At 40.1% G+C, this 24,375-nt stretch overlaps 1 protein-coding gene across 7 annotated transcripts in view; it reads right to left on the bottom strand.

Moving 5' to 3' along the window:
* Positions 1-24,375, bottom strand: part of Cep57l1 (centrosomal protein 57 like 1) — a 75,374-nt gene that overhangs the window by 42,612 nt on the left and 8,387 nt on the right. Inside the window, exon 2 of one of the 7 annotated variants that reach the window (XM_052164286.1) lies at positions 2,994-3,058. The exons of the other annotated variants lie outside the window; for them this stretch is intronic. Coding sequence (XP_052020246.1) covers positions 2,994-3,050 — 57 coding nt within the window. The 5' untranslated portion in view covers positions 3,051-3,058. The remainder of the gene's footprint in view (positions 1-2,993; positions 3,059-24,375) is intronic. 7 annotated transcript variants of the gene reach the window in all.

Here is a 24,375-nt window from a genome sequence, read left to right on the forward strand (position 1 = left end):
CAAAATGAAAGCAAAATTATAAAAATTATATTCTCTACAGTTTTAGCAATGTTATCTTTACACTGGTTTTCATTCTCACAATATATTTTTGTAGTTCCATTCTTATCAAAGAATATATAGCCTGTATTATTTTGTAAGCAGGGAGCATAGCAGTTTAGGAGCAAGACTCCTTGAAGATGAATACCATGGCATTCTAATAAAGTTTATTAGATAGTCGCTCTATCTGTAAAATAAGAATTAAGATTAGCTGACTATTTCAAAGAATTATATGTATTGAAGCAATATAATGTAGCTTGACACTTAAAAAATAAATGTTGCAAAACATTTTAGTCATTACGGGTAATAAACATCTGTAATCTGAATTGCCTCCAAATCTGGAAGTTTTGAGTATGTTTATGCTCAAATTGTTTTGATCAGGGACATTCAACTGGTAAGAATCTATACATTCGTTACAAAATCTAAAGTATCAAAATGTGTATTCCCCAGCACTTCAGACAAAGAACCCGAGCCTGGGCTGGGGAGGTAGCTCCTTTGGTAAAATGCCTTAAGGACTTGACTATGAATCCCCAGCACCCACATAACAAGTTGAACGTGATTATATGTGTCCATAACTCTACAGTATGATTGTATGTGTGTGCCCATAGCCTAACACAGTGGGAAACAGACACTAAGAGTACTCAGAGTTCAATCACAGGCCAGTCTAGATAATCACTGAGCAGGTAAGACAGAGTATTGAGGAAAATGTCTGACATCAACCAGTGGCCTACACACACACACACACACACACAATTATCCAAAATTGTTTATATTCAAAACATTATTAATAACTTCACAGATGTCCCTAATGATACTGAGAGACCATAAAATATAAAAAATACCTTTGTATTCCCAAAATTTATGGAGAGCTTGAGATTGCTTCTAGAAACTTGGTAAGAATTTGACTTTGGGCTAGGACAGAGAAGTAGGCTCAGATAAGAATATTTACATTTGGACCAATACAAAGCTCAAGGTAAACTCAGCAGAGGAATGTGTGAGGAATATGTGACAGAGAACAGGTGACATTCCTTTTATCCTGGGCATCCAGATAAGCCCATAGAAACAAGGATCATAGGACTTTATTTATTGCCTTGTTTGTTCCTTCACTATTTATGTTTACTGCCTTGCTTGTTCCTTAATTTAGAACTGACCTTATTATTATAAAAGCAGACTGGGAAAAATAAACCTGCTTCAGCCTCAGCAAGGGCTGGAGTCAGGTTATGTTTTCTTTTCAATCCTCCCTCCCTCCCTGGAGAACCTGTGGATTGAGTGAGCTGGCTTGGTCACACCCCTACTCCCTTTTTGTTTTGAGACCAGGCTTACTGTGTAGCCTGGCTCCTTGAAACTTCCTCTGTGAACCAGACTGTGGTTAGAGATCCCCCTGCCTCTGCCTCTTGAGTACTGGCATTATAGGGGTTTGCCAGGTCATTCGTAGGTGGCACAGGAGACAATTTCTAATGAAACAGAATGTTCAGTTCCCACGTTTAACTTACCTACGGTCCTTCTCACCACTGCTACCCAAGCCCAAGCTTTACACCCAATGCCTCTTTGCCATCTCCTTTCAGCATGAGGATGAACCCAGGGTCAAGAGCTCGTCTGTTAGGCAAGTGCTCTGTCACTTAGCTAAACCTCCAGTCCCTAGGCCCACGCATTCGTAAGCAAACTATCACTTTTGGAAATGTCCTGATTTATTTGGTTTGTTTGTTGTTTCTACACAGATACCACTTTTTGTTTTTTTATTAGATATATTTTTTATTTACATTTCAAATGATTTCCCCTTTTCTGGCTTCCCACTCCCCAAAGTCCCATAAGCCCTCTTTCCTCCCCCTATCCCCCCATCCACCCCTTCCCATGTGTTTTATTTTTATATGCATTGGTGTTTCACTTGCATGTATGTCTATGTGAGGTGTCAGATTCCCTCAAATACAGTTACAGACAAGCCTAAGCTGCCATGTGGGTACTAGAGTTAAGACCTGAAAAATGAGGGCGCCCCAGCACCCCATGCCTCAGAAGGCGACACCCATATCATTCGTGAGAAATGATCTTGATGCAGTAAGCAAGAGGATTTTTATTCCAGAGGCTCCGGGGTCCACAGTCGTACACTGCGCAGGGGTAGAGGACTGCGGAACCCCGAGTACAGAATTGGGACAGCTTTTATAGGTTTACAACAAAGCCCTCGTATCACAAACCAATCAATCATTCCTTAGCACTGAGAGCCCATGTAGTGCGAGCCAATCGATTTATACTACTCCATAGTTTTTAGGCCAATCAGTTTAAATTATTGGAGCCCGCACTCTGTGGACCAGTTAGTTTCCTATTTTCTTGGAGGTCTATAGCTGTGTGAACTCCTTGGTGGGGGTAAAGGCGTAAGCAGTTTATAGAAGCAAGATAAGCAGATAATTGGCTTTTTTCCAGTTACCTTAAGGGGCCAGGATCACCTACTCAAGGCCTTTTTGCCTAGCTCTTAACAAAGGGCGGGCTCTGGAATGCGACCTTTCACCTAGTTTCTAACAAAGAGCAGGCTCAAGGAATATGAAGTGTTTGGGGTTCCTTAGAAGGCTGGAGTTAGAGCTTCTTTGGAGCAAGATAGCATTTTAAACTTCTGACTTCTTGGGGTCATTAGAGAGTTAGGCTGTATTTTCTATCCTTTCATTAGGAATTGAATCCAGGTCCTCTGGAAAAGCATCCAGTGCTCTTAATAACTGAGACATCTCTCCAACCCTCAGATACCACTTTTTAAAAATCTTTAAAAAAAAGTCAAGAACTACTTCAATTTTTCCAGCTTTTACAATAAATTTACATCTACCTAAATGTCCCAAAGGTGCCTATACTTATTCAGAAGGTAGCGTGTGATATTCCTTCTAGAAACTGCTTTTCTCCCTACATTATTTCTTATTAACAACTGCTTTAGTGTATGGTGTTTGGCCTCCATGTGTGTGTGTGTGCCACATACATACCTGGTACCCATGGAAGCACGAAGAGAGCTTTGGATCCCCTGGGACTGGAGTTATCATGTCGTGAACTGCCATGAGAGTGCTGAGAATTAAACTCTATCTCTGAGTGAAGGAACTCTCTGGCCCCATCTCCGTCACCCTTGCTAACCATCATCACTACCCCTCTTCAACCCTCATAGACTCTAAGGATTTCAATACCTATCACATTTCTCAAACCAACTCTTCTCCATCACTGACAAGCTATACAATCCTAGACCTGTATCACCTATGGCCTCTGGAAGGATTCTCCTGCTAATCCTGTCTCAGTATCCTTATTGTACTTCTGGAGTACAATAAGATTAGCCGGGTGTGGTGGTGCATGCTTTTAATCTCATCATTTGGGGGGCAGAGGCAGGCAGATTTCTGAGTTCGAGGCCAGCCTGGTCTACAGAGTGAGTTCCAGGACAGCCAGGGCTACACAGAGAAACCCTGTCTGGGGGGGGGGGGGGGGGAAACAAACAAACAAAAAAGAAAACAGAAGAATTCAAAAATGTTCAAAACTCTGTAGTGACTCCCCAGTGTTTCAGAATAAAGATAAAGTAGCTTTTCAGGGACACAGAGGCCCTCAGTGACCACTGGGTCCTTCATGACCCCCGACCATACTGCTCTCTCTTCCTAGAACACTAGCCTTGTGAGCACAGGCCTGTAATACCAGAGTTTGCAAAGTAGGAGGAAGGAGGGAGGATCAGGGCTCAAGGTCATTATTCTTGGCTACTTCAAGGTTAGCCTGAGTTACATAAGACCCTGCCAAGAACAAAATGAGTAAGAAGAAAGGGGGAGAGAGGGTGGAGATGCAGAGGAGGCCCATTCACAAATCATCTTCATTCAACTGTACGCCTAGAGGATGGGGGTCATAATGAAACGCTCACTAAACTAGAATGGATTAAAAGCCATAGAGTTATTCCAAGACAATCCTATGAAAAGTCACTTCAACAGCTGGGGACATAGCTCGGTGCCAGAGTGCTGGAGACAGGCATCCTTGAGGTCACGTCAATATAAGGTAAATGGAAGTTGTCCATGTCACTCCCATTGGAAAGATTGCAGCTAGACAAGGGTGTCTATATAGCAGCTGGCTTATCAGAATATTATTCCCCTTGGTACTGAGAGTTCCCAGACTCTCCTTCCAGTTCTTCCAGCAAGCCTCAGAGATTTAACTGTCTCTGCATTTGGCTCATCTCTCTGAGGTAAGCAAGTGTTCTGGAGGTCTGAAGTCATCTGCTGATGGAGAGAGATGCTGACAGGGAGGTCTGCAGAGTCAGCATTAAGCCTGCACTGCTTTTCATGCAGACTTGTTGACACAGCTGTTAAGGTCTTAGTATGAGCAGTGGAATATGTTGCTGCCTTCAATAGGGGCGAGAACAAAACCTGACTTTCTTGTTTAGCTGAGATGGAAGCTTAACCTGATCAAAATACATTTTCTTTAAAATGTATTCACAAAAACCATGTGATTCCAGTTCTGCATTAGTTTCCAATGTGGCTCCCTTACTTAGCTGGCCAGGCTGAGGTGCTCAGAGCCTGCTGAGTTACACCTAGCAAACAAAATCAAAAAAGCCTAGTAGACAAGACCCCAAGAGCTGGGTGTGGCGACACACGTCAGTGCCTCAGTGCTGGAGAAACTGGAGATGGAGAATTAAAGGTTTGAGGCCAGCATGAAATATACAGAGACCCATCTCTAAAATGAACAAATAAACAAACACACAAACAACTTACCTCATAAGAGCTGAGAGTAGAGGGGAAGCAGATCATTTGAGTTCAGGTTTCAAGCTCAGCCTTAACAACAGAACTGAGACAGTCTCCAACATCAACGAACCCACCCTATGTGTTGGGTAAGGTATAGTGCACACACCTCAGAACTTGGGAGGCAGAGAGAGGCAGGTTCAAGGTTAGCTTGGTCTGCAGAGTGAGTTCCAGGCCAGCCAAGATAGAAAAGAAGGGGAAAAAACCACCCCATGAGCCCTGTTTAGAGGCAGCTAAGCATTGCAGGTTCGTACTTCTGCCAGGATGCTCTCATCCCACGCAGAGAATATAGCCACACTAGAACAATTTGTCTCATATACAAATGACTTTTGCCAGGGGATGGTGGCACATGCCTTTAATCTCAGAGCTCAGGAGGTAGGGGCAGGTGAATCTTTGAGTTCCAGAACAGCCAGGGGAAAACGATGTCAATAAAAATGTTAGAAATCAGTGTTGCTTTCAGTTTTTATTCTACCTTCGTTCCAGGTACATCTAACACATGATAAACTGCTAGGAACCAGAAGGGGAGGAGAAAGCACTCAGTGGTGGTTGGAGGGAATAGACACAGTAAGTGTTTGAGTCACTTGGGCCCAGACAACTTGGAACTCCTTACGAGGCAAGGTGGGATCCCCAAGGTTGTTGTCTGGGGGTCTTAGCTGCTGTTGCCATAGAGTTAGTCAAAGTTTCCAGTATAGCTCGGATTAGCCATGGCTAAACTAGACCAAGGCCTCTTTTATTATGATCAACTTTTACCTGCAGTGAGGTTCCCCTGGGCACAGTGGCACAGGCTTCCAGCTTACTACTTGAAGCACTGGAGCAAGAAGAGGGCCCAGAGAGTAGAGGCACTGAGTTCAAGACCAGCCTGGAGCCACTTGGCCCACCCACCTCAATACACAGCAGAGTGAGACAACACCCAGGCCCGTCCACCAAACCCACCTCAATACAGAGCAGAGTGAGACAACACCCAGGCCCGCCCACCAAACCCACCTCAATACACAGCAGAGTGAGACAACACCCAGGCCCGCCCACCACCTCAGACGGGAACTCTTATCAGGTTACAAACTACAGCTGATACAACACAGAGAAAGGCGCAAAATGGCAAAGCTAAAAACAGGAATTTGCCATGGGAAGTCCAAACAATATTTTTTGTATATGAAGACTGCTGCAATTCTTCACACTTAAATTACATGTTAGCCTGTGAAACTTGACTGTGCTAGCTCAGACACTAGAATGAGTGTGTCCAGAAAGAGACTAGACAAGAGGATAAATTCTGAATACATACTTTTCCCCCTGACTTATAGCTTGAAGATTACACTAGAAAGTAAAAATCAGCGTAAAGTTTGCCAATTTGATATTCTCCTGGTCTACATAATAAGTTCCAGGACAGCCAACACTATGTAAAGAGACCTTGACTCAAATAAAAACAAACTAATTAACATTTTCATTTTAGCTCAGTCTTATCATTTAAACCAAAGTTGAGATTGAAATACATGTGCTTGTAAGTTGCTCTTTTTACTTAATGTAACATAATAGATGTTTAAGAATATTATTTGATTAAAGTATAATTTTTCAATAAACAAATATTGATGTAAGTTTTCTTATTAAGATATAGTTAACAAAGTATAATGTTAGGGATACAACAATTTCAATGTTTTTTATAATACTGTTAAAACTGTTAATGCCTACAACTGTTTCAAATAAAGCATTGCTGGAGACATTTAGGACTTAAAAAGGTTTTAACTGCCACCATATCCTATAACTAGTTCTCTCACCAAAAATACTCTATTTTAGAACATTTTCTCTAAACTATACCTCTTAAATATTTTTGAAAACTACAACTGAAGAAAAATAGAATTTATAAAGGAAACATTTAAAACTAGGAATGAAGGGCTAGAAAGAGAGCTAAATAGTTAAGTGTGGAAAGCCGTGATAGTATTCACCATTACAAGATGGCGCCAGCTTCAGATGTGCCAGCTCAGTGTTCTTGGTAAACAAGTCAGGTACGCATGTGCAAGAGCAAAAACCACGTCTAGTCTCTGCCCATCCCGTGACATAGATATGGGGTGATGAGTGAACAGCCAATCAAGTGTGTACACGCCACACCAAGGGGTATATAAGCAGCGCCCATTTTGGGCTCGGGGTCTTCCTCCATGAAAAGCTTCAATAAAAGCTTGGCTGCAGAAGGAAAAAAAAAATTACAAAAAATTATCTGGTCCAGGGATTCAAAATTTTTTATACAATATATTAGAGCCCATTCTGGTCTGCCAGGCCCACTGAGTAAGGGCAATGACCTTGTTGATCGATACACCAGAATGGAATATGCCTTCCTGGCCTCATCCCTGGAAGCTGGACGAAAATTTCATCAACAATTTCATGTTTCAGCTAGGACATTACAACAAAAATTCCATCTTTTCCGTGCAGATGCACGACAGATTGTGCTGGAGTGCCTACAATGTATAGTTTTTCACCATCCCCTGGGTCTAGGAGTTAATCCAAAGGGCCTATTGCCCCTAAAATTATGATAGATAGATGTGACTCATATATCTGAGTTTAAAGCCTTAAAGTAAGTTCATGTCTCTGTGGATACATGCTCTGGCATTATTCATGCTACTGCCATGAGTGGAGAGAAGGCTCACAATGTGATTGGACATTGCCTTAAAGCCTGGGCTGCCTGGGGGCAGCCTTGTCAGTTACAAACAGATAATGGTCCAGCATATACTGCTCAGTCATTCCAGTCTTTTTGCAAACAAATAAATGTATAGTTAAATCATGGCCTTCCCTATAACCCCTAAGGTCAGGGCATTGTAGAGCGCGCCCACTACACCTTAAAGGAATGCTTAATAAAACAAAAAGGGGGGAATTGGCTATGGTCGCACCCCTAAGGACGGCATAGAATTTGCCCTCTTTTGGTGTATCTAAAGATAGCTACAATATATTTATCTATAATTTAATCTTTAAAAAGATGCCTGGACAAGACCCTTTGGGACAAGACACATAAAGTGTGTATCCCAAAGAGGGTATATAGAAACATTCAGATATATAAGCACGTTTATTATTCATATCATCAAAAAGGTAATGGCTTAAAAAACAATTTTACGTTTTTATATACATCAAATTTTAAAGATTTGTTCTTGATGTACCACATAATGATGTTGATTTTAAAGGATTTAATTAATGTTTACAGATAATTGATATTCAAATTTATAATTTAAAAAATCAAAATATGTGCATATAACTATAATTCATTTGGGGGCATTATTTTCATAAATGGCTCTTCTGAAGGAAGAGCTAGATATCTTATTTATAATCAACAGGTGGCTATAAAAATATATGGGCTCAGCTTAGTTAGCAGAGCTGACAATGATCAACTTATAAATTATACTTTTAATCCTTTTACAATTTGCCAAAGGGCTCATGCCCTGAGTAATCTGTCATCTAGCGTTGCTCATGCAATTGATGTGCAAGTGAGCCTTTATGGTCAACTGAAAGGAGGCTTAATGGTTATAAACTAAAAAATTGATTTAGTACAAGAACAAATTGAGACCTTGTGGCAGCTAGCCCAAGTGGGATGTCAGTGGAAGTGTTCTAGTTTATGTATTACCAACATTCAATATGAAAATTATACAAGAGCTGCGAATTTGTCTAAACAAATGTCTAAGTATCTTTTAGGAAATTGGACTGGTGAATTTGACGCCCTGATGGAACAACTGTGTGTGGCCATTGTGACCGTGAATTCATCACAAGTTGATGCTTCTCTCGCAGAGGGACTCTCTTCCTGGATCGCTTCAGCCTTTTCTTACTTTAAGGAGTGGGTGGGGGTGAGGTTATTTGGCGCTGCCTTATGCTGTGGATGCATGTTCATGCTTTGGCTGGTCTGCAAACTCAGATCTCAATAAAAACGTGACAAGGTTGTGTTTGCTCAAGCACTTGTGGCTATTGAACAAGGCACCTCCCCAGAGATCTGGTTATCCATGCTAAAATAATCTTGCAAGCATTGGACTACTCAGCTCTTGTACCCCTAGAGGCTAGACTCATTGCACAGGGATGAGTGAGTAAGTTTTTCACTCTGATGGATTGCCGGGCTAAGCACCACATAAGGGTTGTTCAGAGTTTTGGACACTCTTGGAAGACAAGTCGAATTGCATGAGGGTTGCGTGTCCAAGTGTCCCTCCCCTAGGAAAAACGGCACGAGTGCAGGTCAGGACAACCCTGGGAAAAGGAACCTAAGGATCTTGTTCTGTACATGGCGCTCTTATGCATCTTACTAGGGATTCAACCTCTATCTTCATCCATTACAGAGTGGCTTGCATTTTTAATAAAACAATAAGGGAGAGATGTGGAAAGCCGCGACAGTATTCGCCATTACAAGATGGCGCCAGCTTCAACTGTGCCAGCTCAGTGTTCTTGGTAAACAAGTCAGGTACGCATGTGCAAGAGCAAAAACCACGCCAAGTCTCTGCCCATCCCATGACATAGATATGGGGTGATGAGTGAACAGCCAATCAGGTGTGTACACGCCACACCAAGGGGTATATAAGCAGCGCCCATTTTGGGCTCGGGGTCTTCCTCCATGAAAAGCTTCAATAAAAGCTTGGCTGCAGAAGGATCCTATTGTTCCTGCATTTGTTCTTGCTGGCAAGACGATAGCGTGGGACAGTTAAGAGCACTGGCTGCTCTTCCAGAGGATCAGGGTTCAATTCCCAGCACCCATATGGTGGCTCACAACCATGTAACTCCAGTTCCAGAGGATCCAGCACCCTCTTCAGGCTTCTGTGAGCACTGCATGCATGTGGGACACAGATAAACACCCATAGAAATAAAATAAAGAAAAAAATATATTGAAAAAGTAGGAGTAAGGCTTCTAAGTCAATGTCAGCGTAATTCTTTCATATTCTCTGACTCAAGATTGCTGCTACCAGCTGGCTCTCATCCTCAGTCGTGGACCCTGAGGTATAATAATGACTGGCCTGGTAAGACACGACTACTTGTGCAATAGTGGCATGGCCATCAGCAGAGTAACCAACCACTTTCCAGTTAGGTTTAAACCCCACATGATCCAAGAACCTATGGCTACACAGGTCCTAGGCCTTAGGGGAGAAACTACTACTATTATTTTGCTAAATACAGTATTTAAGCAATCCCTGGGGACTTACTGTCATACACATACTGCATCTCTCAGTCACCACCTGAGAAGCTTCTATTTGCAATAGATGGTGTTTAATAGAGACCCACAATTGACCCATGGAACATATATACTGGACCCCCTCCTCCTAAGGCTCAAGGATTACTATGGAAGAAGGGGTGGCAAGAACTAGGGGAGTGGGTGACTACAAGGAAGTAGTGTCTTTTGGACATAGCAGGGCAGCTGCACATATGAATTCCCAAGACATGCTAAACTCAGCATGGAGATAGGAGGGCCATAAAAGCCCACCCCTAAGCATGGAGCTACTGGCAACTGATAACTTCCAGGAGTCAGAGTTTTCTCCAAGAGTGTGAGCCTCTAGTAAGTCAACCACGCTCCAACCAAGCTCTTGATAGCTTTTTAAAGAAAAAGACAGCCACGCCCTGTAGTGCACACTATAATCTCAGTACTAGGGAGGCAAAGGCAAGTGGATCTCTGTGAATTCAAGGGCGGCCAGGGTTATGTAGAAAGATCCTGCCTCAAAAATAAAAATAAAGAAAGAAGGCAAAGTTCAGTGGGTAGGGAAGGAGAGGTGGATAATAGAGTTAGAGAGGTGATGAATGCAATCAACATCTTATGAAACTCTCAAAGACTAATACAAAGCATATAAAACATTAAAAAGTTTCTATTTTATATATTTGTGATGGTTTGTATATGATTGGCCCAGGAAGTGACCCTATCAGGAGGTGTGGCCTTGTTGGAGTAGGTGCATCACTGTGGGTGTGGGCTTAAGACCCTCACCCTAGTTGCCTGGAAGTGAGTCTTCCACTAGCAGCCTTCATATGAAGATGTAGAACCTTATCTGCCTGGATGCTGCCATGTTTCTGCCTTGATGACAATGGACTGAACCTCTGAGCCTATAAGCCAAACCCAATTAAATGTTGTCTTTTATAAAACTCGCATTGGTCATGGTGTCTGTTTACAGCAGTGAAACACTAACTAAGACAATATTAAAACACAAAATGTAAAAAAATGTCAATCAACACTTGAAAGTATTTGTACATAAGTCACATTTGGCTTAAATCTTAAAAATAAGGTTACTGTTATCAAAAAAAAATTTTTTTTACACATAAGGAAACAAAATGACTGACCGATTTGGTTAAAGGTCTTCAGGCAATACCAGCAGTATTCTTTCTGACAGTTCACTGATGTGGTAGTTAGTCTGAATAAGAATGGCCCCCACAGGCTCATACACATGAATGCTTAAGGCACCGGGAGTGGAAATTGAAAGGATTAGAAGGATTAGGAGGTGTGGCCTTGCTGGAGGAAGTGTGCCACTGGGGGTGTGCTCTCAGCACCATGCACACAACAATGCTCCCTATGATGATAAAATGGACTAAACTTCTGAAACTGTTAGCATGATCCCAATTACATGTTGTCTTTCATAACAAGTGGCCTTGGCTGTGGTCATGGTGTCTCTTCACAGACATAATAGAACAGTGATTAATACAACTATAAGTCAGAGAGAACCCATTATTCTCTATGAATTTAGATGAAAAACAAAATTAGCAAGGGGGCTAACAAGATGAGTCCACAGGCTATTAATAGTACTTGTTGCTCTTGCAGAGGACTTGGGTTTCCAGCACACATGGCTGACAACCACCCTCCATACTGGCTTTCTCCTGACTGCTGAGGACACCGGGAATATATGTGTACACACACACACATTCAGGCAAAACATTCATATACCTAAAATAAATAAATCTTAAAAAAAAACCAATGTTTTTCCTCAAAATGTTGTATTTTATATTACTTTATCTTCTTAAAATATATTTACTTAATGCAAAATTTGGCAAGCTTGCATTCCCTAAGTTGTAGTAGGTGGATCAGCTACTGCAGCTGATCACAGTACACATATGTACACAACTTAAGCTTAACACTCCTGTTCTGTAAGGACACAAACAGAGGAACATTTATGGTAAGGCACAATGCAATATGTAAATTTTCAAAACAAAACATTAAAACCACTAGATTTGGGGGTTTTTTTTGTTTTTTTTTGTTTTTTGTTTTTTTTGTTCAAATACGCCTACTGAAGAGATCACAACTGAGAAAAACATAAAACAGTTAAAATGAGACTCTGGAGGAAATTCTATTCTTCTATTCCCTCCACTAAAGAAAATCACACACATATATTCTCATAATTTCTTTCCCTCTCCCCATCTAACAATGCCCCTCTATTTCCTGTAACAATGTATGAAATTAACAATAGAGGGTCATAAAGTTCCTAACTATAACTTTTACAGAGTTATTACTTTACCAGTATTTTGTTGGATATATTACAGTTTATCTCACTTAATGTGGTGTCTTAAACACAACACTATTTTAGCAATGGCTGCACACTTACACTTCTCTACAGTTCTTTAGAAGCAAGAAATACAACTTTCTCAATCAACTATGCCATTTTTTAGTACTTGTTCAATAAGATTGTTTGTTTGAGATGGGGTCTCATTATGTAGTCTGAGTGGCCTGGAACTTACTATGTAGACCAGGCTAGACTTGAGTTCCCAAAGATCCATCTACCTCTGCCTCCTAAGTATGGGAATTAAAGATACTTGCTACCATGCTTGGTGCATTTGTTATTTTTGATTCAATTAATATAGTAAAAATATGTACAACAGAATACATCCCAATATAATGGTTTCAAACATGGACCACTACACTGTATCTCACATGTAACATTTCTGAAATTTAGATTTACCTTTAAATTATATTTGGCAGCATTTCTCCCTTATTTTGTGGACTATAAAACAATTCTGTGATTTACAATATCTGACTTCTAACATTTAATGAATAAAATGTTTGCGAAAACATAAATCAAAGAACATTTTCTGGGGGCTAGAGAGATACCTCAGCAGTTAGGAGCAGTCGCTTCTCTTGAAGAGGACTTGGCACTCAGGAGGTGCACATCCCAAGTATAGGCAAGGAGCCATACATATACAATTTTAAAGGGAACATTTTTTGTGGCCAGTTAGATGGCAGAGTGAGTAACAGCACCTTCCACCTAGCTGGAGGACCTGGTTCAGTCTGAGACCCACATATGGAAGGAGAGAATGGACTCCTAAACCTTGTCTTTGGACCCTCACAATGTTCTTTGGCATCCATGTATTTCCTCAGAAACATATGCATACAAAATAGATAAAAATGTAATACATTTAAAACAGAACATTTTTTCTAAGGCTGTTAGGTAAAGGGGCAGATATACAAAATGGGGACTATCTATAACTACGTAAGACATCATGGAGTTACATATAAATGGCTCTTTTGCTTATCAGTGTTATGGACAGAAAGACATCACATTTACCATTATATTTTTAGTATGTGTACTCAGGAGATTAGTAAAGATGAACTTGACTATTATATGCATGAAAAGCGTAATTAGTAGCTGGGACAAATGGGGAAAAGAGCAAGATTTGCACCAGTGTCTCGGATTTCTGTTGCTGACCAAAACCAATTTGGAGAAGAATCATCTTACATTTCTGTGTAACAGTTCATCATTGAGGGAAATCAAAGCAAGAACTCAAGGCAGAACCCATGAGGCAGGGACTGAAGCACAGTCCATGAAAGGACACTACTTATTGATTTCTTATAGACCCCAGGACCTAGGGGTAGTACTACCCACAGAAGGCTTGGTCCTCCCACATCCATTATTAACCAAGAAAATGGCCCATCATACCAAGGGGCCAGTCTGATGGGGGCAGTTCCTCAACTGAGGCTTTCTTCCCAGGCTACTCTGGTTTGTGTCAAGCTGACAAACACTAAGCAGCACAAAATGCAAAAAAAATTATAAAAATATCAATATTTTTTTTAAAAAAAAAAAGCAGACCTCATTTACACTAACAGTCTACTCTCCAAAAAAGAAATTAGGATAAAAATCCAAGCACAAGAATTTCCTCCCCACAAAGCAAGGTGTTAGGAATATATCTAACCACAGAAAGGAGAGAACTCTTGACATGAAAATTTCAAGATTCTGAAAAAAGAAGTCACAGAATATCAGATAATGGGAAAATATTCCATGTTCCTAGATAAACAAAACTAATATTAAGATGATGCCTGTACTATCAAAGTTATGTACAGAATTAGTGTAATACCTATTAAATTTTTCATGTCATATTTCACAAACAATACAAGAACTCATATAAAACCACAAAAAACAAACAAACAAACAAAAACCCTGAAAACACTCAAAGCAATCCTAAGGAGAAGAACAATGCTGGAGGTATCACAACATCCAACCTCAAACCTCACAGAGCTATGATGACAAAGACAGCCTGGCACTGCCATAGACATAGACAGGAAGACCATGGAATATAACAGAGGAAACAAAACAGCAAGGCTATGTCCACCTAAGTTTTGACAAAATGGGTAAAAACATACATTTGGGGAGGGGGAGAAGATAGCCTATCCAACAAAATGGAGCTGGCAAAGCTGACTTTCTACCTGCAGAAGAATGAAATTATCATCTTTCACTTTATTTAAAATCAGTTCAAAATGGATCAAAGACTGTAATTTAAAACCTGAAACACTGAAACTGAAGAAAACACAGGGGATACTGTTCAAGATACTGGGGTAGGTAAGAAATTTTTAAATAGAACACCAAAAGTGCAGGAACTAATCCCAAGTAGTAAAGGTGGGCCTCCATGAAAATAGTTTCTTTACAGCAAAGAAAATAATCAGCAGAGTTAACAGACAGCCCACAGAATGGAAGAAGTCTATATCAGCTACTTCAGACAAGGGGCTAATATCCAGAATTTGCAAAGAAATCAAACTATCAATCAATGAATGAGTAAATTAATTAAGTAGGCAGTTTTCAAAAAAAGAAATGGACAACAAACTGTTGTAAAGAGTTCAATATCCGGAGCCATCATGGAAATGCAAATCAAAATTACTTTGAGACACAACCTCACTTAGAGTGGCTAGAATAAAATCTAACAACAAATGTTGAAGATATGGAGAGAAAAGAACCCTTATTTACTAAGAGTGAGGGTGCAAATTAATACAGAGACTGTGAAAATTAGCTTGGATACTTTTAAAGATTTTATAAAGAGAACTACCATATGGCCCAGTTATTAATTCCCAGGTGTATACCCACAGAGCTCCATGTCCTACCATGGAAATATTTGTACCCCTCTGTTTATTGTTGCTTTATTCACTGCAGCTCAGAACTGGAATCGACCAAGTTGTCTATCAACATATAAATGGATAATCAAAAACTGGTTTGCATATATTAGTGTGTATATTAACATTACTCAGCTTTAAAGAAAAAAATAAGTTAACCAATTTGCAGGAAGCTGTACATGGTGGTGAAATGTCTTTAGTCCCAGCACTTAGAAAGCAGAGATAGAAGAATCTCTTTGAGTTTTGAGACCAGCCTGGTTGGTATTGTGATTTTCAGACAGCCAGAGCCATACACAGTAAGACCCAGTCTCAAAAATCAAAACAAAACAGCAAAAACAATTCCATAAGATATCAGGAAAATGAACTTAAAAATGTATATTAAATGGGGTCACAATCACAGAAAGGAAAAAAGCACATGTTCTTTCTGCTGTTCATAATCTAGCATGTGTGTGTATGTGTGTGTATAGTTGGTACAGGATAGCATGAAGAAATAACAACAAGGCTAAGGGAAGGGAAAGGAAGGGCTGATGCACACAATGGGCATGGATTATGAAAGAGGATAAGGTTAATTGTTTTTCTAGTTCAATTTCTGTCATGGATTTTTGTTTTGTTATGTTTTATTTCTGGTGATGGATACGTGCATAAAAATATATTAGAAACTGAAAGTTTAAAGTTTAATCCAATGTTTCCAAAGCTTCCATTCCAGAGGAATTTTAATCCGCAAACATGGCTGCTCTGACAAGGGACCACATACAAAAATATAATCCAGCTGAAATACAGACACACCTCGAATTACAGTATGATCTGAACTGAATACAGAAGTGCCCTTAGTCCCTAACAATGAAGGTAAAGTTAGTTTGTAGAAGGAAGCAGACAAGTTTGAAAGTGACATCTAGTTGAGAGGCAAAGTGATAATCAGAGAAAGATTTGAAAGAATGATTCAGAAATAAGACATGCCTAACTCAGAGGAGAACAACAGAGGAAGAGAGGATACTTAAGAGCAGGATGTGGTTTGTGCTGTGTGTATATTTACCAGGACAGTTTTACAGAGACAGGTTGCAACAACAAGCTAGACACAGATGAATACAAAATGAGCCAGAGAATAAGATGAAGCCAGAATGCTAGGCCATATTATGAAAGTTAGGATCAGGCCACAGAGCAATTCAGTCAGAAGCTGGATTCAATCAGTCAGCTTGCAAGATTAGAAAGTATTGAGGCTAAAGCTTCTAGGCCTAGGCCTAGGGAAACTAACAGCAGAGAAGAAAACTCTGGCTCAGCCCAAGCTTTACATTTACACATCTCCTGGTATGGGGTCAGGAGTGTCCTCTATAGCCCTTGGCCAGGTAACAAAATATACATCGACGTTGTCCATCTTGGCTTCCAGATTGCTCACAGACAGAAAAGCAGACACAGATAGAGTATGCCAAACTTATCAACTGGTGGGAAACAAAAGCTCAAATCGCTCAACTATGGTGGGCAAAGGGGAGGGTCACCAGTGAATCCCGGACGAGCCCCCAAATATAAAGGTCTATGAATCACTGCAGAACAACACCCTAGACTCAAATAGTATGCAAAAGCAGAGAACATTCTGCATAAATCCTGTGACTTCCCCCTGCCCACTGCTCTCAAGAATAGCAGCCAGCAACCTGACCACCCACCTCCTGAAGAACAAGAAGAACCGGTTTCCAGACTTCAGGGAAGGGGCTTGGTCTGCCTTTGTTGGTTGGGAAAAGAGGCATTAAAGATGGAGACTTGAACCAAAAGCCATGTGTTTTTGTGTCTCTCTATGTGATTTCTCTTGCAACCTGTTCCTTACCCATCTCTCCTTCCAGAAAACCCATGGTTAAAATGTGTGAGCTGGACCCTACAAAATCCAGCATACAGGGGTCTACCATTCATTAAAATGCAGATCTGGAAGTAAGCTTGAAGGCCAAATTTAAAGCTGACTGGAGGAATTCCAGGGAGTGGGAGATAACCCTTATCTTAGTTGGTTCGCCTTATCTCTAGGGGTATGGGTGTCTCTTGGATAAGCTAGGGTCCTGGGGACTTTCCAGAACCATTGCTGACTAACTATTCTTGCCTCAGGCCAGGTGGCAGGGCAGCTCTTGATTGGCTGCCTGCAGGCTGTGGTTTTCCTTGGAACTGGTTAGTTCAGTTCTGGGAAACAGAAACTTAGGCCTAGTCCCCTGAAGTTATATTTTACAGCCTGTTTTGTAGTCAGTCTAGCCTGACCTTACGGCAAAAATGCTGCTGCTCAAGCCAGGCAAGCTGAGCCAATCCTGAAGCCCACAAAAGAAGACAGCCCCTTTCAAGAGCTGCCTTGACCTCAGACATGCGTGAAACACATATGCCCATAGGCAAATGCGTAGATCATAATAATATAAACACACTAATACTTTTTTTAAATTTATGATTAAACTAATTGCGTTCAAAATTAAAACAGGCAAAAAGATAAATTTAGACACTTAAAACTTAGATGTGGCATTGGTGAGTATAGCTGCCTTCCAAAAATAAGAACTTACAGGTGAGCCACTATATTAGTATAGTAGTAGTAGTCGTAGTATTTAATACTGAAGAGCAAATTTCTAGAAAAAGAAATAAATAGAAAATATGTACATGAGTGTAAAAATAATCAATATAACTTTTAATTGCAAGAAATGACTAATAGAAAACCTAAGATAAACTAGGTAATTTATCTAAAAAATGTCATTTTAAGAATGTTTGTTTAGGGCTGGAGAGATGGCTTAGCGGTTAAGAGCACTGACTGCTCTTCCAGAGGTCCTGAGTTCAATTCCCAGCAACCACATGGTGGCTCACAACCACCTGTAATGGGATCTCACATACATAATAACGTACTCACATACATAAAATAAATAAATCTTAAAAAAAAAAAACCAACTGAGTGTCTTAGGGTTTAAAAAAATGAATGTTTGTTTAGCTGAACATGTCATATACTTGTAATCTCACACTGAGGGTTGAGAGTATTGCTAGTTGAAAGAAAGGCTAACCTGGACTACATTACAAAATCCTGTCCCCCTCTCCCCCCCCCAAAAAAAAGTGACAATGCTACATATCCAAATACTGTTGGGAGAGAGCTGATCTCCCAGGAGTGCAGATGTGCCTGTGAGCACAGTTAAGACTACCACTTCTGCTCTGAGGGACCTGCCTGAAACCCTTAGGGCACAGGAAGCCAAGGAGCAGCCTGGGACAGCATCCTTCAGGTTTCTGCCTGCACCAGGAGCTGATCCTGTGCCACAGCACTCCATATGCCTGTAAGGAAAGAGCTAGTCTTCCAGTGCCAACACACCTGTGAGCACAGGTAAGACCACCACTTCTGCTCAAACTCCTGGCCCAGGAGGGACCCACCTAGAACCATCAGGAGACAGGAACCAAGGAACAGCCAAAGACAGGATCCTTTGGGTTTCCATCTGCGCCCTGGAATTGACCCTGTGCTACAGCTCTCCATACACAAATTCCTCCCGGAGAGAACTGGTCTTGAAGAGACCATAGGCTTGCAGGAGGGACAAGCCGCAGTCAAAGATAGTAAGACCAGCTAACACCAGAGATAACCAGATAGCCAAGGGCAATAACAGAAGCAACAGAAACCAAGGCTACTTGGCATCATCAGAACCCAGTTCTCCGACCACACCTAGCCGTGGTTACCCCAACTCACCAGAAAAGCAAGACTCTTATTTAAAATCACATCTCATGATGGTGATAGATGACTTTAAGAAGAAGGACATAAATAACTCCCTTACAGAAATACAGGAGAACACAGGTAAATAGGTAGAAGCCCTTAAAGAGAAAACATAAAAATTCTTTAAAGAATTACAGGAAAACATAACCAAACAGGTGAAGAAATTGAACAAAACAATCCAGGATCTAAAAGTGGATATAGAAACCAAAAAGAAATCACAAAGAGAGACAAAAAAAAAAAAAAAAAACCTAGCAAAGAGACCAGGAGTCATAGAAGCAAGCATCACCAATAGAATACAAGAGATAGAAGAGAGAATCTCAGGTGCAAAACATACCATACAAAAGATTGATACAACAGACAAAGAAAATGCAAAATGCAAAAAGCTCCTAACCTAAAACATCCAGGAAATCCAGGACACAATGAGAAGACCAAACCTAAGGATAATAGGTATGTAAGAGAGCGAAGAATCCCAACGTAAAGGGTCAGTAAATATCTTCAACAAAATTATGGAAGAAAACTTCCCTAACCATAAAGAGATGCCCATAAACATACAAGAAGCCTACAGAACTCCAAATAGATTGGACCAGAAAAGAAATTCCTCCTGTCACATAATAGTCAAAACACCAAACGCACAAAATAAAAAATATATTAAAACTAGTAAGGGAAACAGGTCAAGTAACATATAAAAGCAGACCTATCAGAATTACACCAGACTTCTTGCCAGAGATTATGAAAGCTAAAAGATCCTGAGCAGATGTTATACAGACCCTAAGAGAACACAAATGCCAGTCCAGGCTACATACCCAGCAAAACTCTCAATTATCACAGACGGAGAAACCAAGATATTCCATGACAAAAACAAATTTATACAATATCTCTCCACAAATCCAGCACTACAAAGGATAATAGATGGAAAACACCAACACAAGGAGGAAAACTATACCCTAAAAAAAAAAAAAAATCAAGAAAGCTCTTTCAACAAACTCAAAAGAAGATAGCCACCGGGCAGTGGTGGTGCACGCCTTTAAACCCAGCACTTGGGAGGCAGAGTTTGAGGCCAGCCTGGTCTACAGAATGAGTTCCGGGACAGCCAGGGCTATACAGAGAAACCCTGTCTAGAAAAAAAACTAAAATAAATAAATAAATAAATAATAAAAAAATATGATCACCTGGTCAAGGTAGAAATAAGGAAAGAAATCAAAGACTTTGTAGAATTTAATGAAAATGAAGGCACAATATATCCAAAACTTATGGGACACAATGAAAGCAGTGCTAAGAGGAAAACTCATAGCTCTGAGTGCCTCTAAAAAAGAACCTGGAGAGAGCATACACTAGCAGCTTAACAGCACACCTGAAAGCTCTAGAACAAAAAGAAGCAAATACACCCAAGAGGAGTCGACAGCAGGAAATAATCAAACTCAGGGCCGAAATCAACCTAGTAGAAACAAAAAGAACTATACTAAGAATCAACAAAACCAGGAGCTGGCTCTTTGAGAAATTCAACAAGATAGAGAAGTCCTTAGCTAAGACTAATCAGAGGGCATAGAGACAGTATCCAAATTAACAAAATCAGAAATGAAAAGGGAGATATAACAACAGAAACTGAGGAAATTAAAAAAAAAATCAGATCCCACTACAAAAGCCTATATTAAGCAAAACTGGAAAAATCTGGATGAAATGGACAATTTTCCAGACAGATACCAAATACCAAAGTTAAATCAGGATCAGATAAACCATCTAAACAGTCCCATAACCCCTAAAGAAATAGAAGCAGTTGTTAAGTCTCCCAACCAAAAAAAAAAAAAAAAAAAAAAAAAAGCCCAGGACCAGATGGTTTAGTGCAGAATTCTATCAGACCTTCAAAGAAGACCCAATACCAATACTCTTCAAACTATTCTACAAAATAGAAACAGAAGGAACACTACCCAATTCATTCTATGAAGCCACGTTTTCTCCCTTGGAGATGGACCAGTTTCTGTCTAATCAGGAACTTGTCATAATTTCATTTTATAGAGGACTTCATAAAAGAGTTTTTCTACTTCTATCATGTTTAATGTTCCGAATAGATTTTAAAAACTGGTTGAGTGCATATTATAACTTCAAAAGATATCATGTATATTTAAGAGGCATTTAACTATTATAAATTATTTTGATGACTTAAAAATGTCAATACATTGTTGTGTATTTTAAAATAAATTTTATTAGTTTAATAAAAACAAAAATCACCCACAAAACAAAAGTATATATTCACACATACCAGGACAAAAATCTATAGGAACTGTAGGGATAATGCCAAACAAAAGTAATTTTACTGGTGGTATTGCTCTGGAGCCCATACAACAGAAGAGTATAGAAACAGACTTCTAAATCTTGGAATGTTTTTATGAAAAAGGCGGCAATTGTGTGGGGAAAGATGCTGTCTAGAACACATGCCAGGATAATATGCGATCTACACTGTAAAACTAGGCATCTTCTCTTTGTCAAATTTCACCATGCATTCCAACAAGTCTTACCCACATGTGGACAAGGAATGAGGAACTGTTTTAGAAGGAAACAAAGAATGTTTTACAGACTTTAAGAAGATATTTCTTAGCTGGGCGGTGGCGGCACACTTGGGAGGCAGAGGCAGGTGGATTTCTGAGTTGGAGGCCAGTCTGGTCTACAGAGTGAGCTCCAGGACAGCCAAGCTATACAGAGAAACCCTGTCTTGAAACAAACAAACAAACAAACAAACAAACAAAAGATATTTCTTTAATAATACAATCTACAAAGACAAAATAAAAATGAGTAGACCTGGTGCTAAGGCTATAACTCCAGTATGGCTATCCAGGAGCAGAGGCACGAAGATTACCAGTTCAATTACACTGATAACCCATATTTAAATATTAAACCTTTTATATAACAGAACCATCACCGACAGATAAAAAGTACTGAAGAGGGATTAAAGAAAAATGTGAGTGGAAAAAAAGAATAGAGTCAGTTCAACTTACCAGGAAAATGCAAAGTAAAACTGAAATAACTGGTTCCTACTTAGGACGCAGAGGCAGGAGAATTGGTGGAGCTTAGGAACTCAGGTCAACCTACTTAGAAATACCAAGTAAGTCACATTTAGAAGTGCATTTCTCACTAGCTAGACTGTCAGGAAGTCTCAGAAGCCTGCCAATGCTAAGCTCTGGGAAGGTGCGGAGAGAAGGGCGTCCCTATGAACCGAACCGCAAGATACAGCCCAGCCAGCAGAAATGCAGGTTTGTATTCTGTGTAGGTAAGGGTTCCCTCCCCAAGGCTCTCCCAAGCCAAAAGAAAAAGCTCTCAAAGGTCCAGTGGCTTAGAAGTCTCTAGCTCCTCCCCTATCCCTTTGACTTGCTGAACACATCTCCAGCTGGGTCAGTAGGGGCCAAGCCACTTCACCTTTAGGGTGGGTCAGGTCAAGGCCAGGGAGCTGGTGTTGCCTCAGGTCTTAGAGCAAAGACTCTCCAGAGCAATTAATTTGCCTTAAAATAGGCAGGAACTTTCCCGTTCTTTTTTTCCAGGCTCTCCCAAACTGCAACCCACCTAACAGCATCTGACGCGTGCAGTATCATTCTAGCTTTCATGTTTCCTATGCTAACACTTTGTTTTTTGATTTACAATAATCAAATATCCCGTAATATCTATATAGAGAAGTAGGATTGAATCTTAATGTAATTTTAAAATGTGAAATATTGAACATGGTGTTACTGTTCTGCCCAAGTTGCAGGGACCTCAAAGACTACTGAGAAGCCAATTCTGATGTTAACACATACTGGTCTTTATTAGGAGCTCTCGGGCAAGGTCTTTCGCCCACCGTCCTGTCACAGAGGGTCTGAGTGGGAGCCCTGTCTAGTGGTGCAGGGTATTTATTGTGGTTACTGCAAGCTTAAGGAACTTCCATACGGTCCAAAAAGTTAATATTTTTGAAACTTCATTTCTGACATACTCTGCAGGAACCAAAAACCTTATAAACAGGATAGCTAAGGTTTCTACTCTCTGCAGGATGCCTTATCTAGATGTACCTTGACCCTACTATTGTAGCCAGTTGCTAAGAGGGGTGGGTTACCACAGATTCATTACTCATGAGGACTTTGATTTTTCTTCCTGGAATTGGAGGTTAGCATCTAGTCTCATACAAAATGGAGTTTCTTCAAAAAACGGAGTTGGTTGGACTTTATATTACATGCCTGTAATCCCAGCACTCAGGATGTGAAAGCAAGAGGATCTGGATTTGAACCAAGCCTGGATTATACATGAAGACTAGTCTCATAAATGCATGCATAAATAAATAGCAAAAAAAACTTTTAAAAATACCAGTAATATTATAAACTCTCTACCCTCTGCAATGAACAGTGTTAGTGTGTTGGCTTGTTTGGAGGAACTCAAGAGAAAGGTAGACTGGCTTGGTAGTATGACACAGATAGAAAGAGATGCCTTAAAGAGCTAGCTATTTAGGTGTAGAATCGGGCTTGTATACAGTTAAGAAATAAAATTACCTCATTGAATTAGCAGGTTTTTACCTCATCTCCTGCCTCCAGCATCTTTATAGGTATATTATTTAAATTTCTAAGAATAAATATTACTATAGGGGCATACTTGTATGTAAGAAAAACAATAAAAGAATAAAGCCAGCAATAAGACAAATTTATAAAATCTGTTAGAAATTGTTTGTATGGTTGGTAAATACATCTTACCAGAAAGGCGAAGTGAAGACAGATTTAACAATTACTGTTTTTCAAAATTCTATCCATTAACATATAGGAGAAACAGGGTATTAAGACACACATTCAAAGGAAACTAGAGGAATATGGAAACAACAGAGACACAAAAAAATGAAGAAAACAGTACGATTGCGAGTGTGGGCTATTTATCTCTAGCAATGAAAGCAAATAACATGAAAAAAGAGAGCAGTGCCCACGGTGGCGCCCTGAAAGGGGCATTTTGAAACTCTTAAAATTGATACTGCTAAGGAATTAAAGTAAGCTGATAAAACCCTAAAATCTAACATTTCAAACTCTTAAGAGTTTGATTTATGATTCTCCTGTACAATGACCATAGATGGGGGGGGGGGGCATGCATGCATGAACACACAACTTGGCTGACACAAGACAGTTTTCAGTAAGTCAGAAGATGAAAAACTATGGAAGCATTTTTAGGCGAAACTGTTTCTTAAAAATAACAGACAATGTGGGAAGGCAGACTCTTCCAAAGCCCCATTGACAAAGCAGGAAAGCACACAGCAGCAGGGAGCTGGCTGACTGGAAGGTTAGATTCCGTGCTGAAGGAGGTGCTCAACTAACACTGGCCAGTTAGCAACAGGTGATGGACGGATGGATGGATGGACAGATGGTTGGATGGACAGACAGATGGAAGGCTGCCCTGACAGGAGCCCTGAGTCCTGGCCCCAGTGTTCCAGATAAACTCAGTACTGACACCTCAAGTTTCCTTGCCAGTGAACAGTTTTACAGAATGACACTAAATACAGTTGCAAGGGGCTGATAATGGGATTTTAGCTTTGCTTTTTGTTTTTATATTTATTATTTAATGATCTAAATAATAATTCAGATCCAGTAGAGACTTTAATAAATATATACAAGCATAAATTTATA

The sequence above is a fragment of the Apodemus sylvaticus genome, chromosome 19, assembly GCF_947179515.1.
Source record: "Apodemus sylvaticus chromosome 19, mApoSyl1.1, whole genome shotgun sequence".
Classification (NCBI taxonomy): Eukaryota; Metazoa; Chordata; class Mammalia; order Rodentia; family Muridae; genus Apodemus; species Apodemus sylvaticus.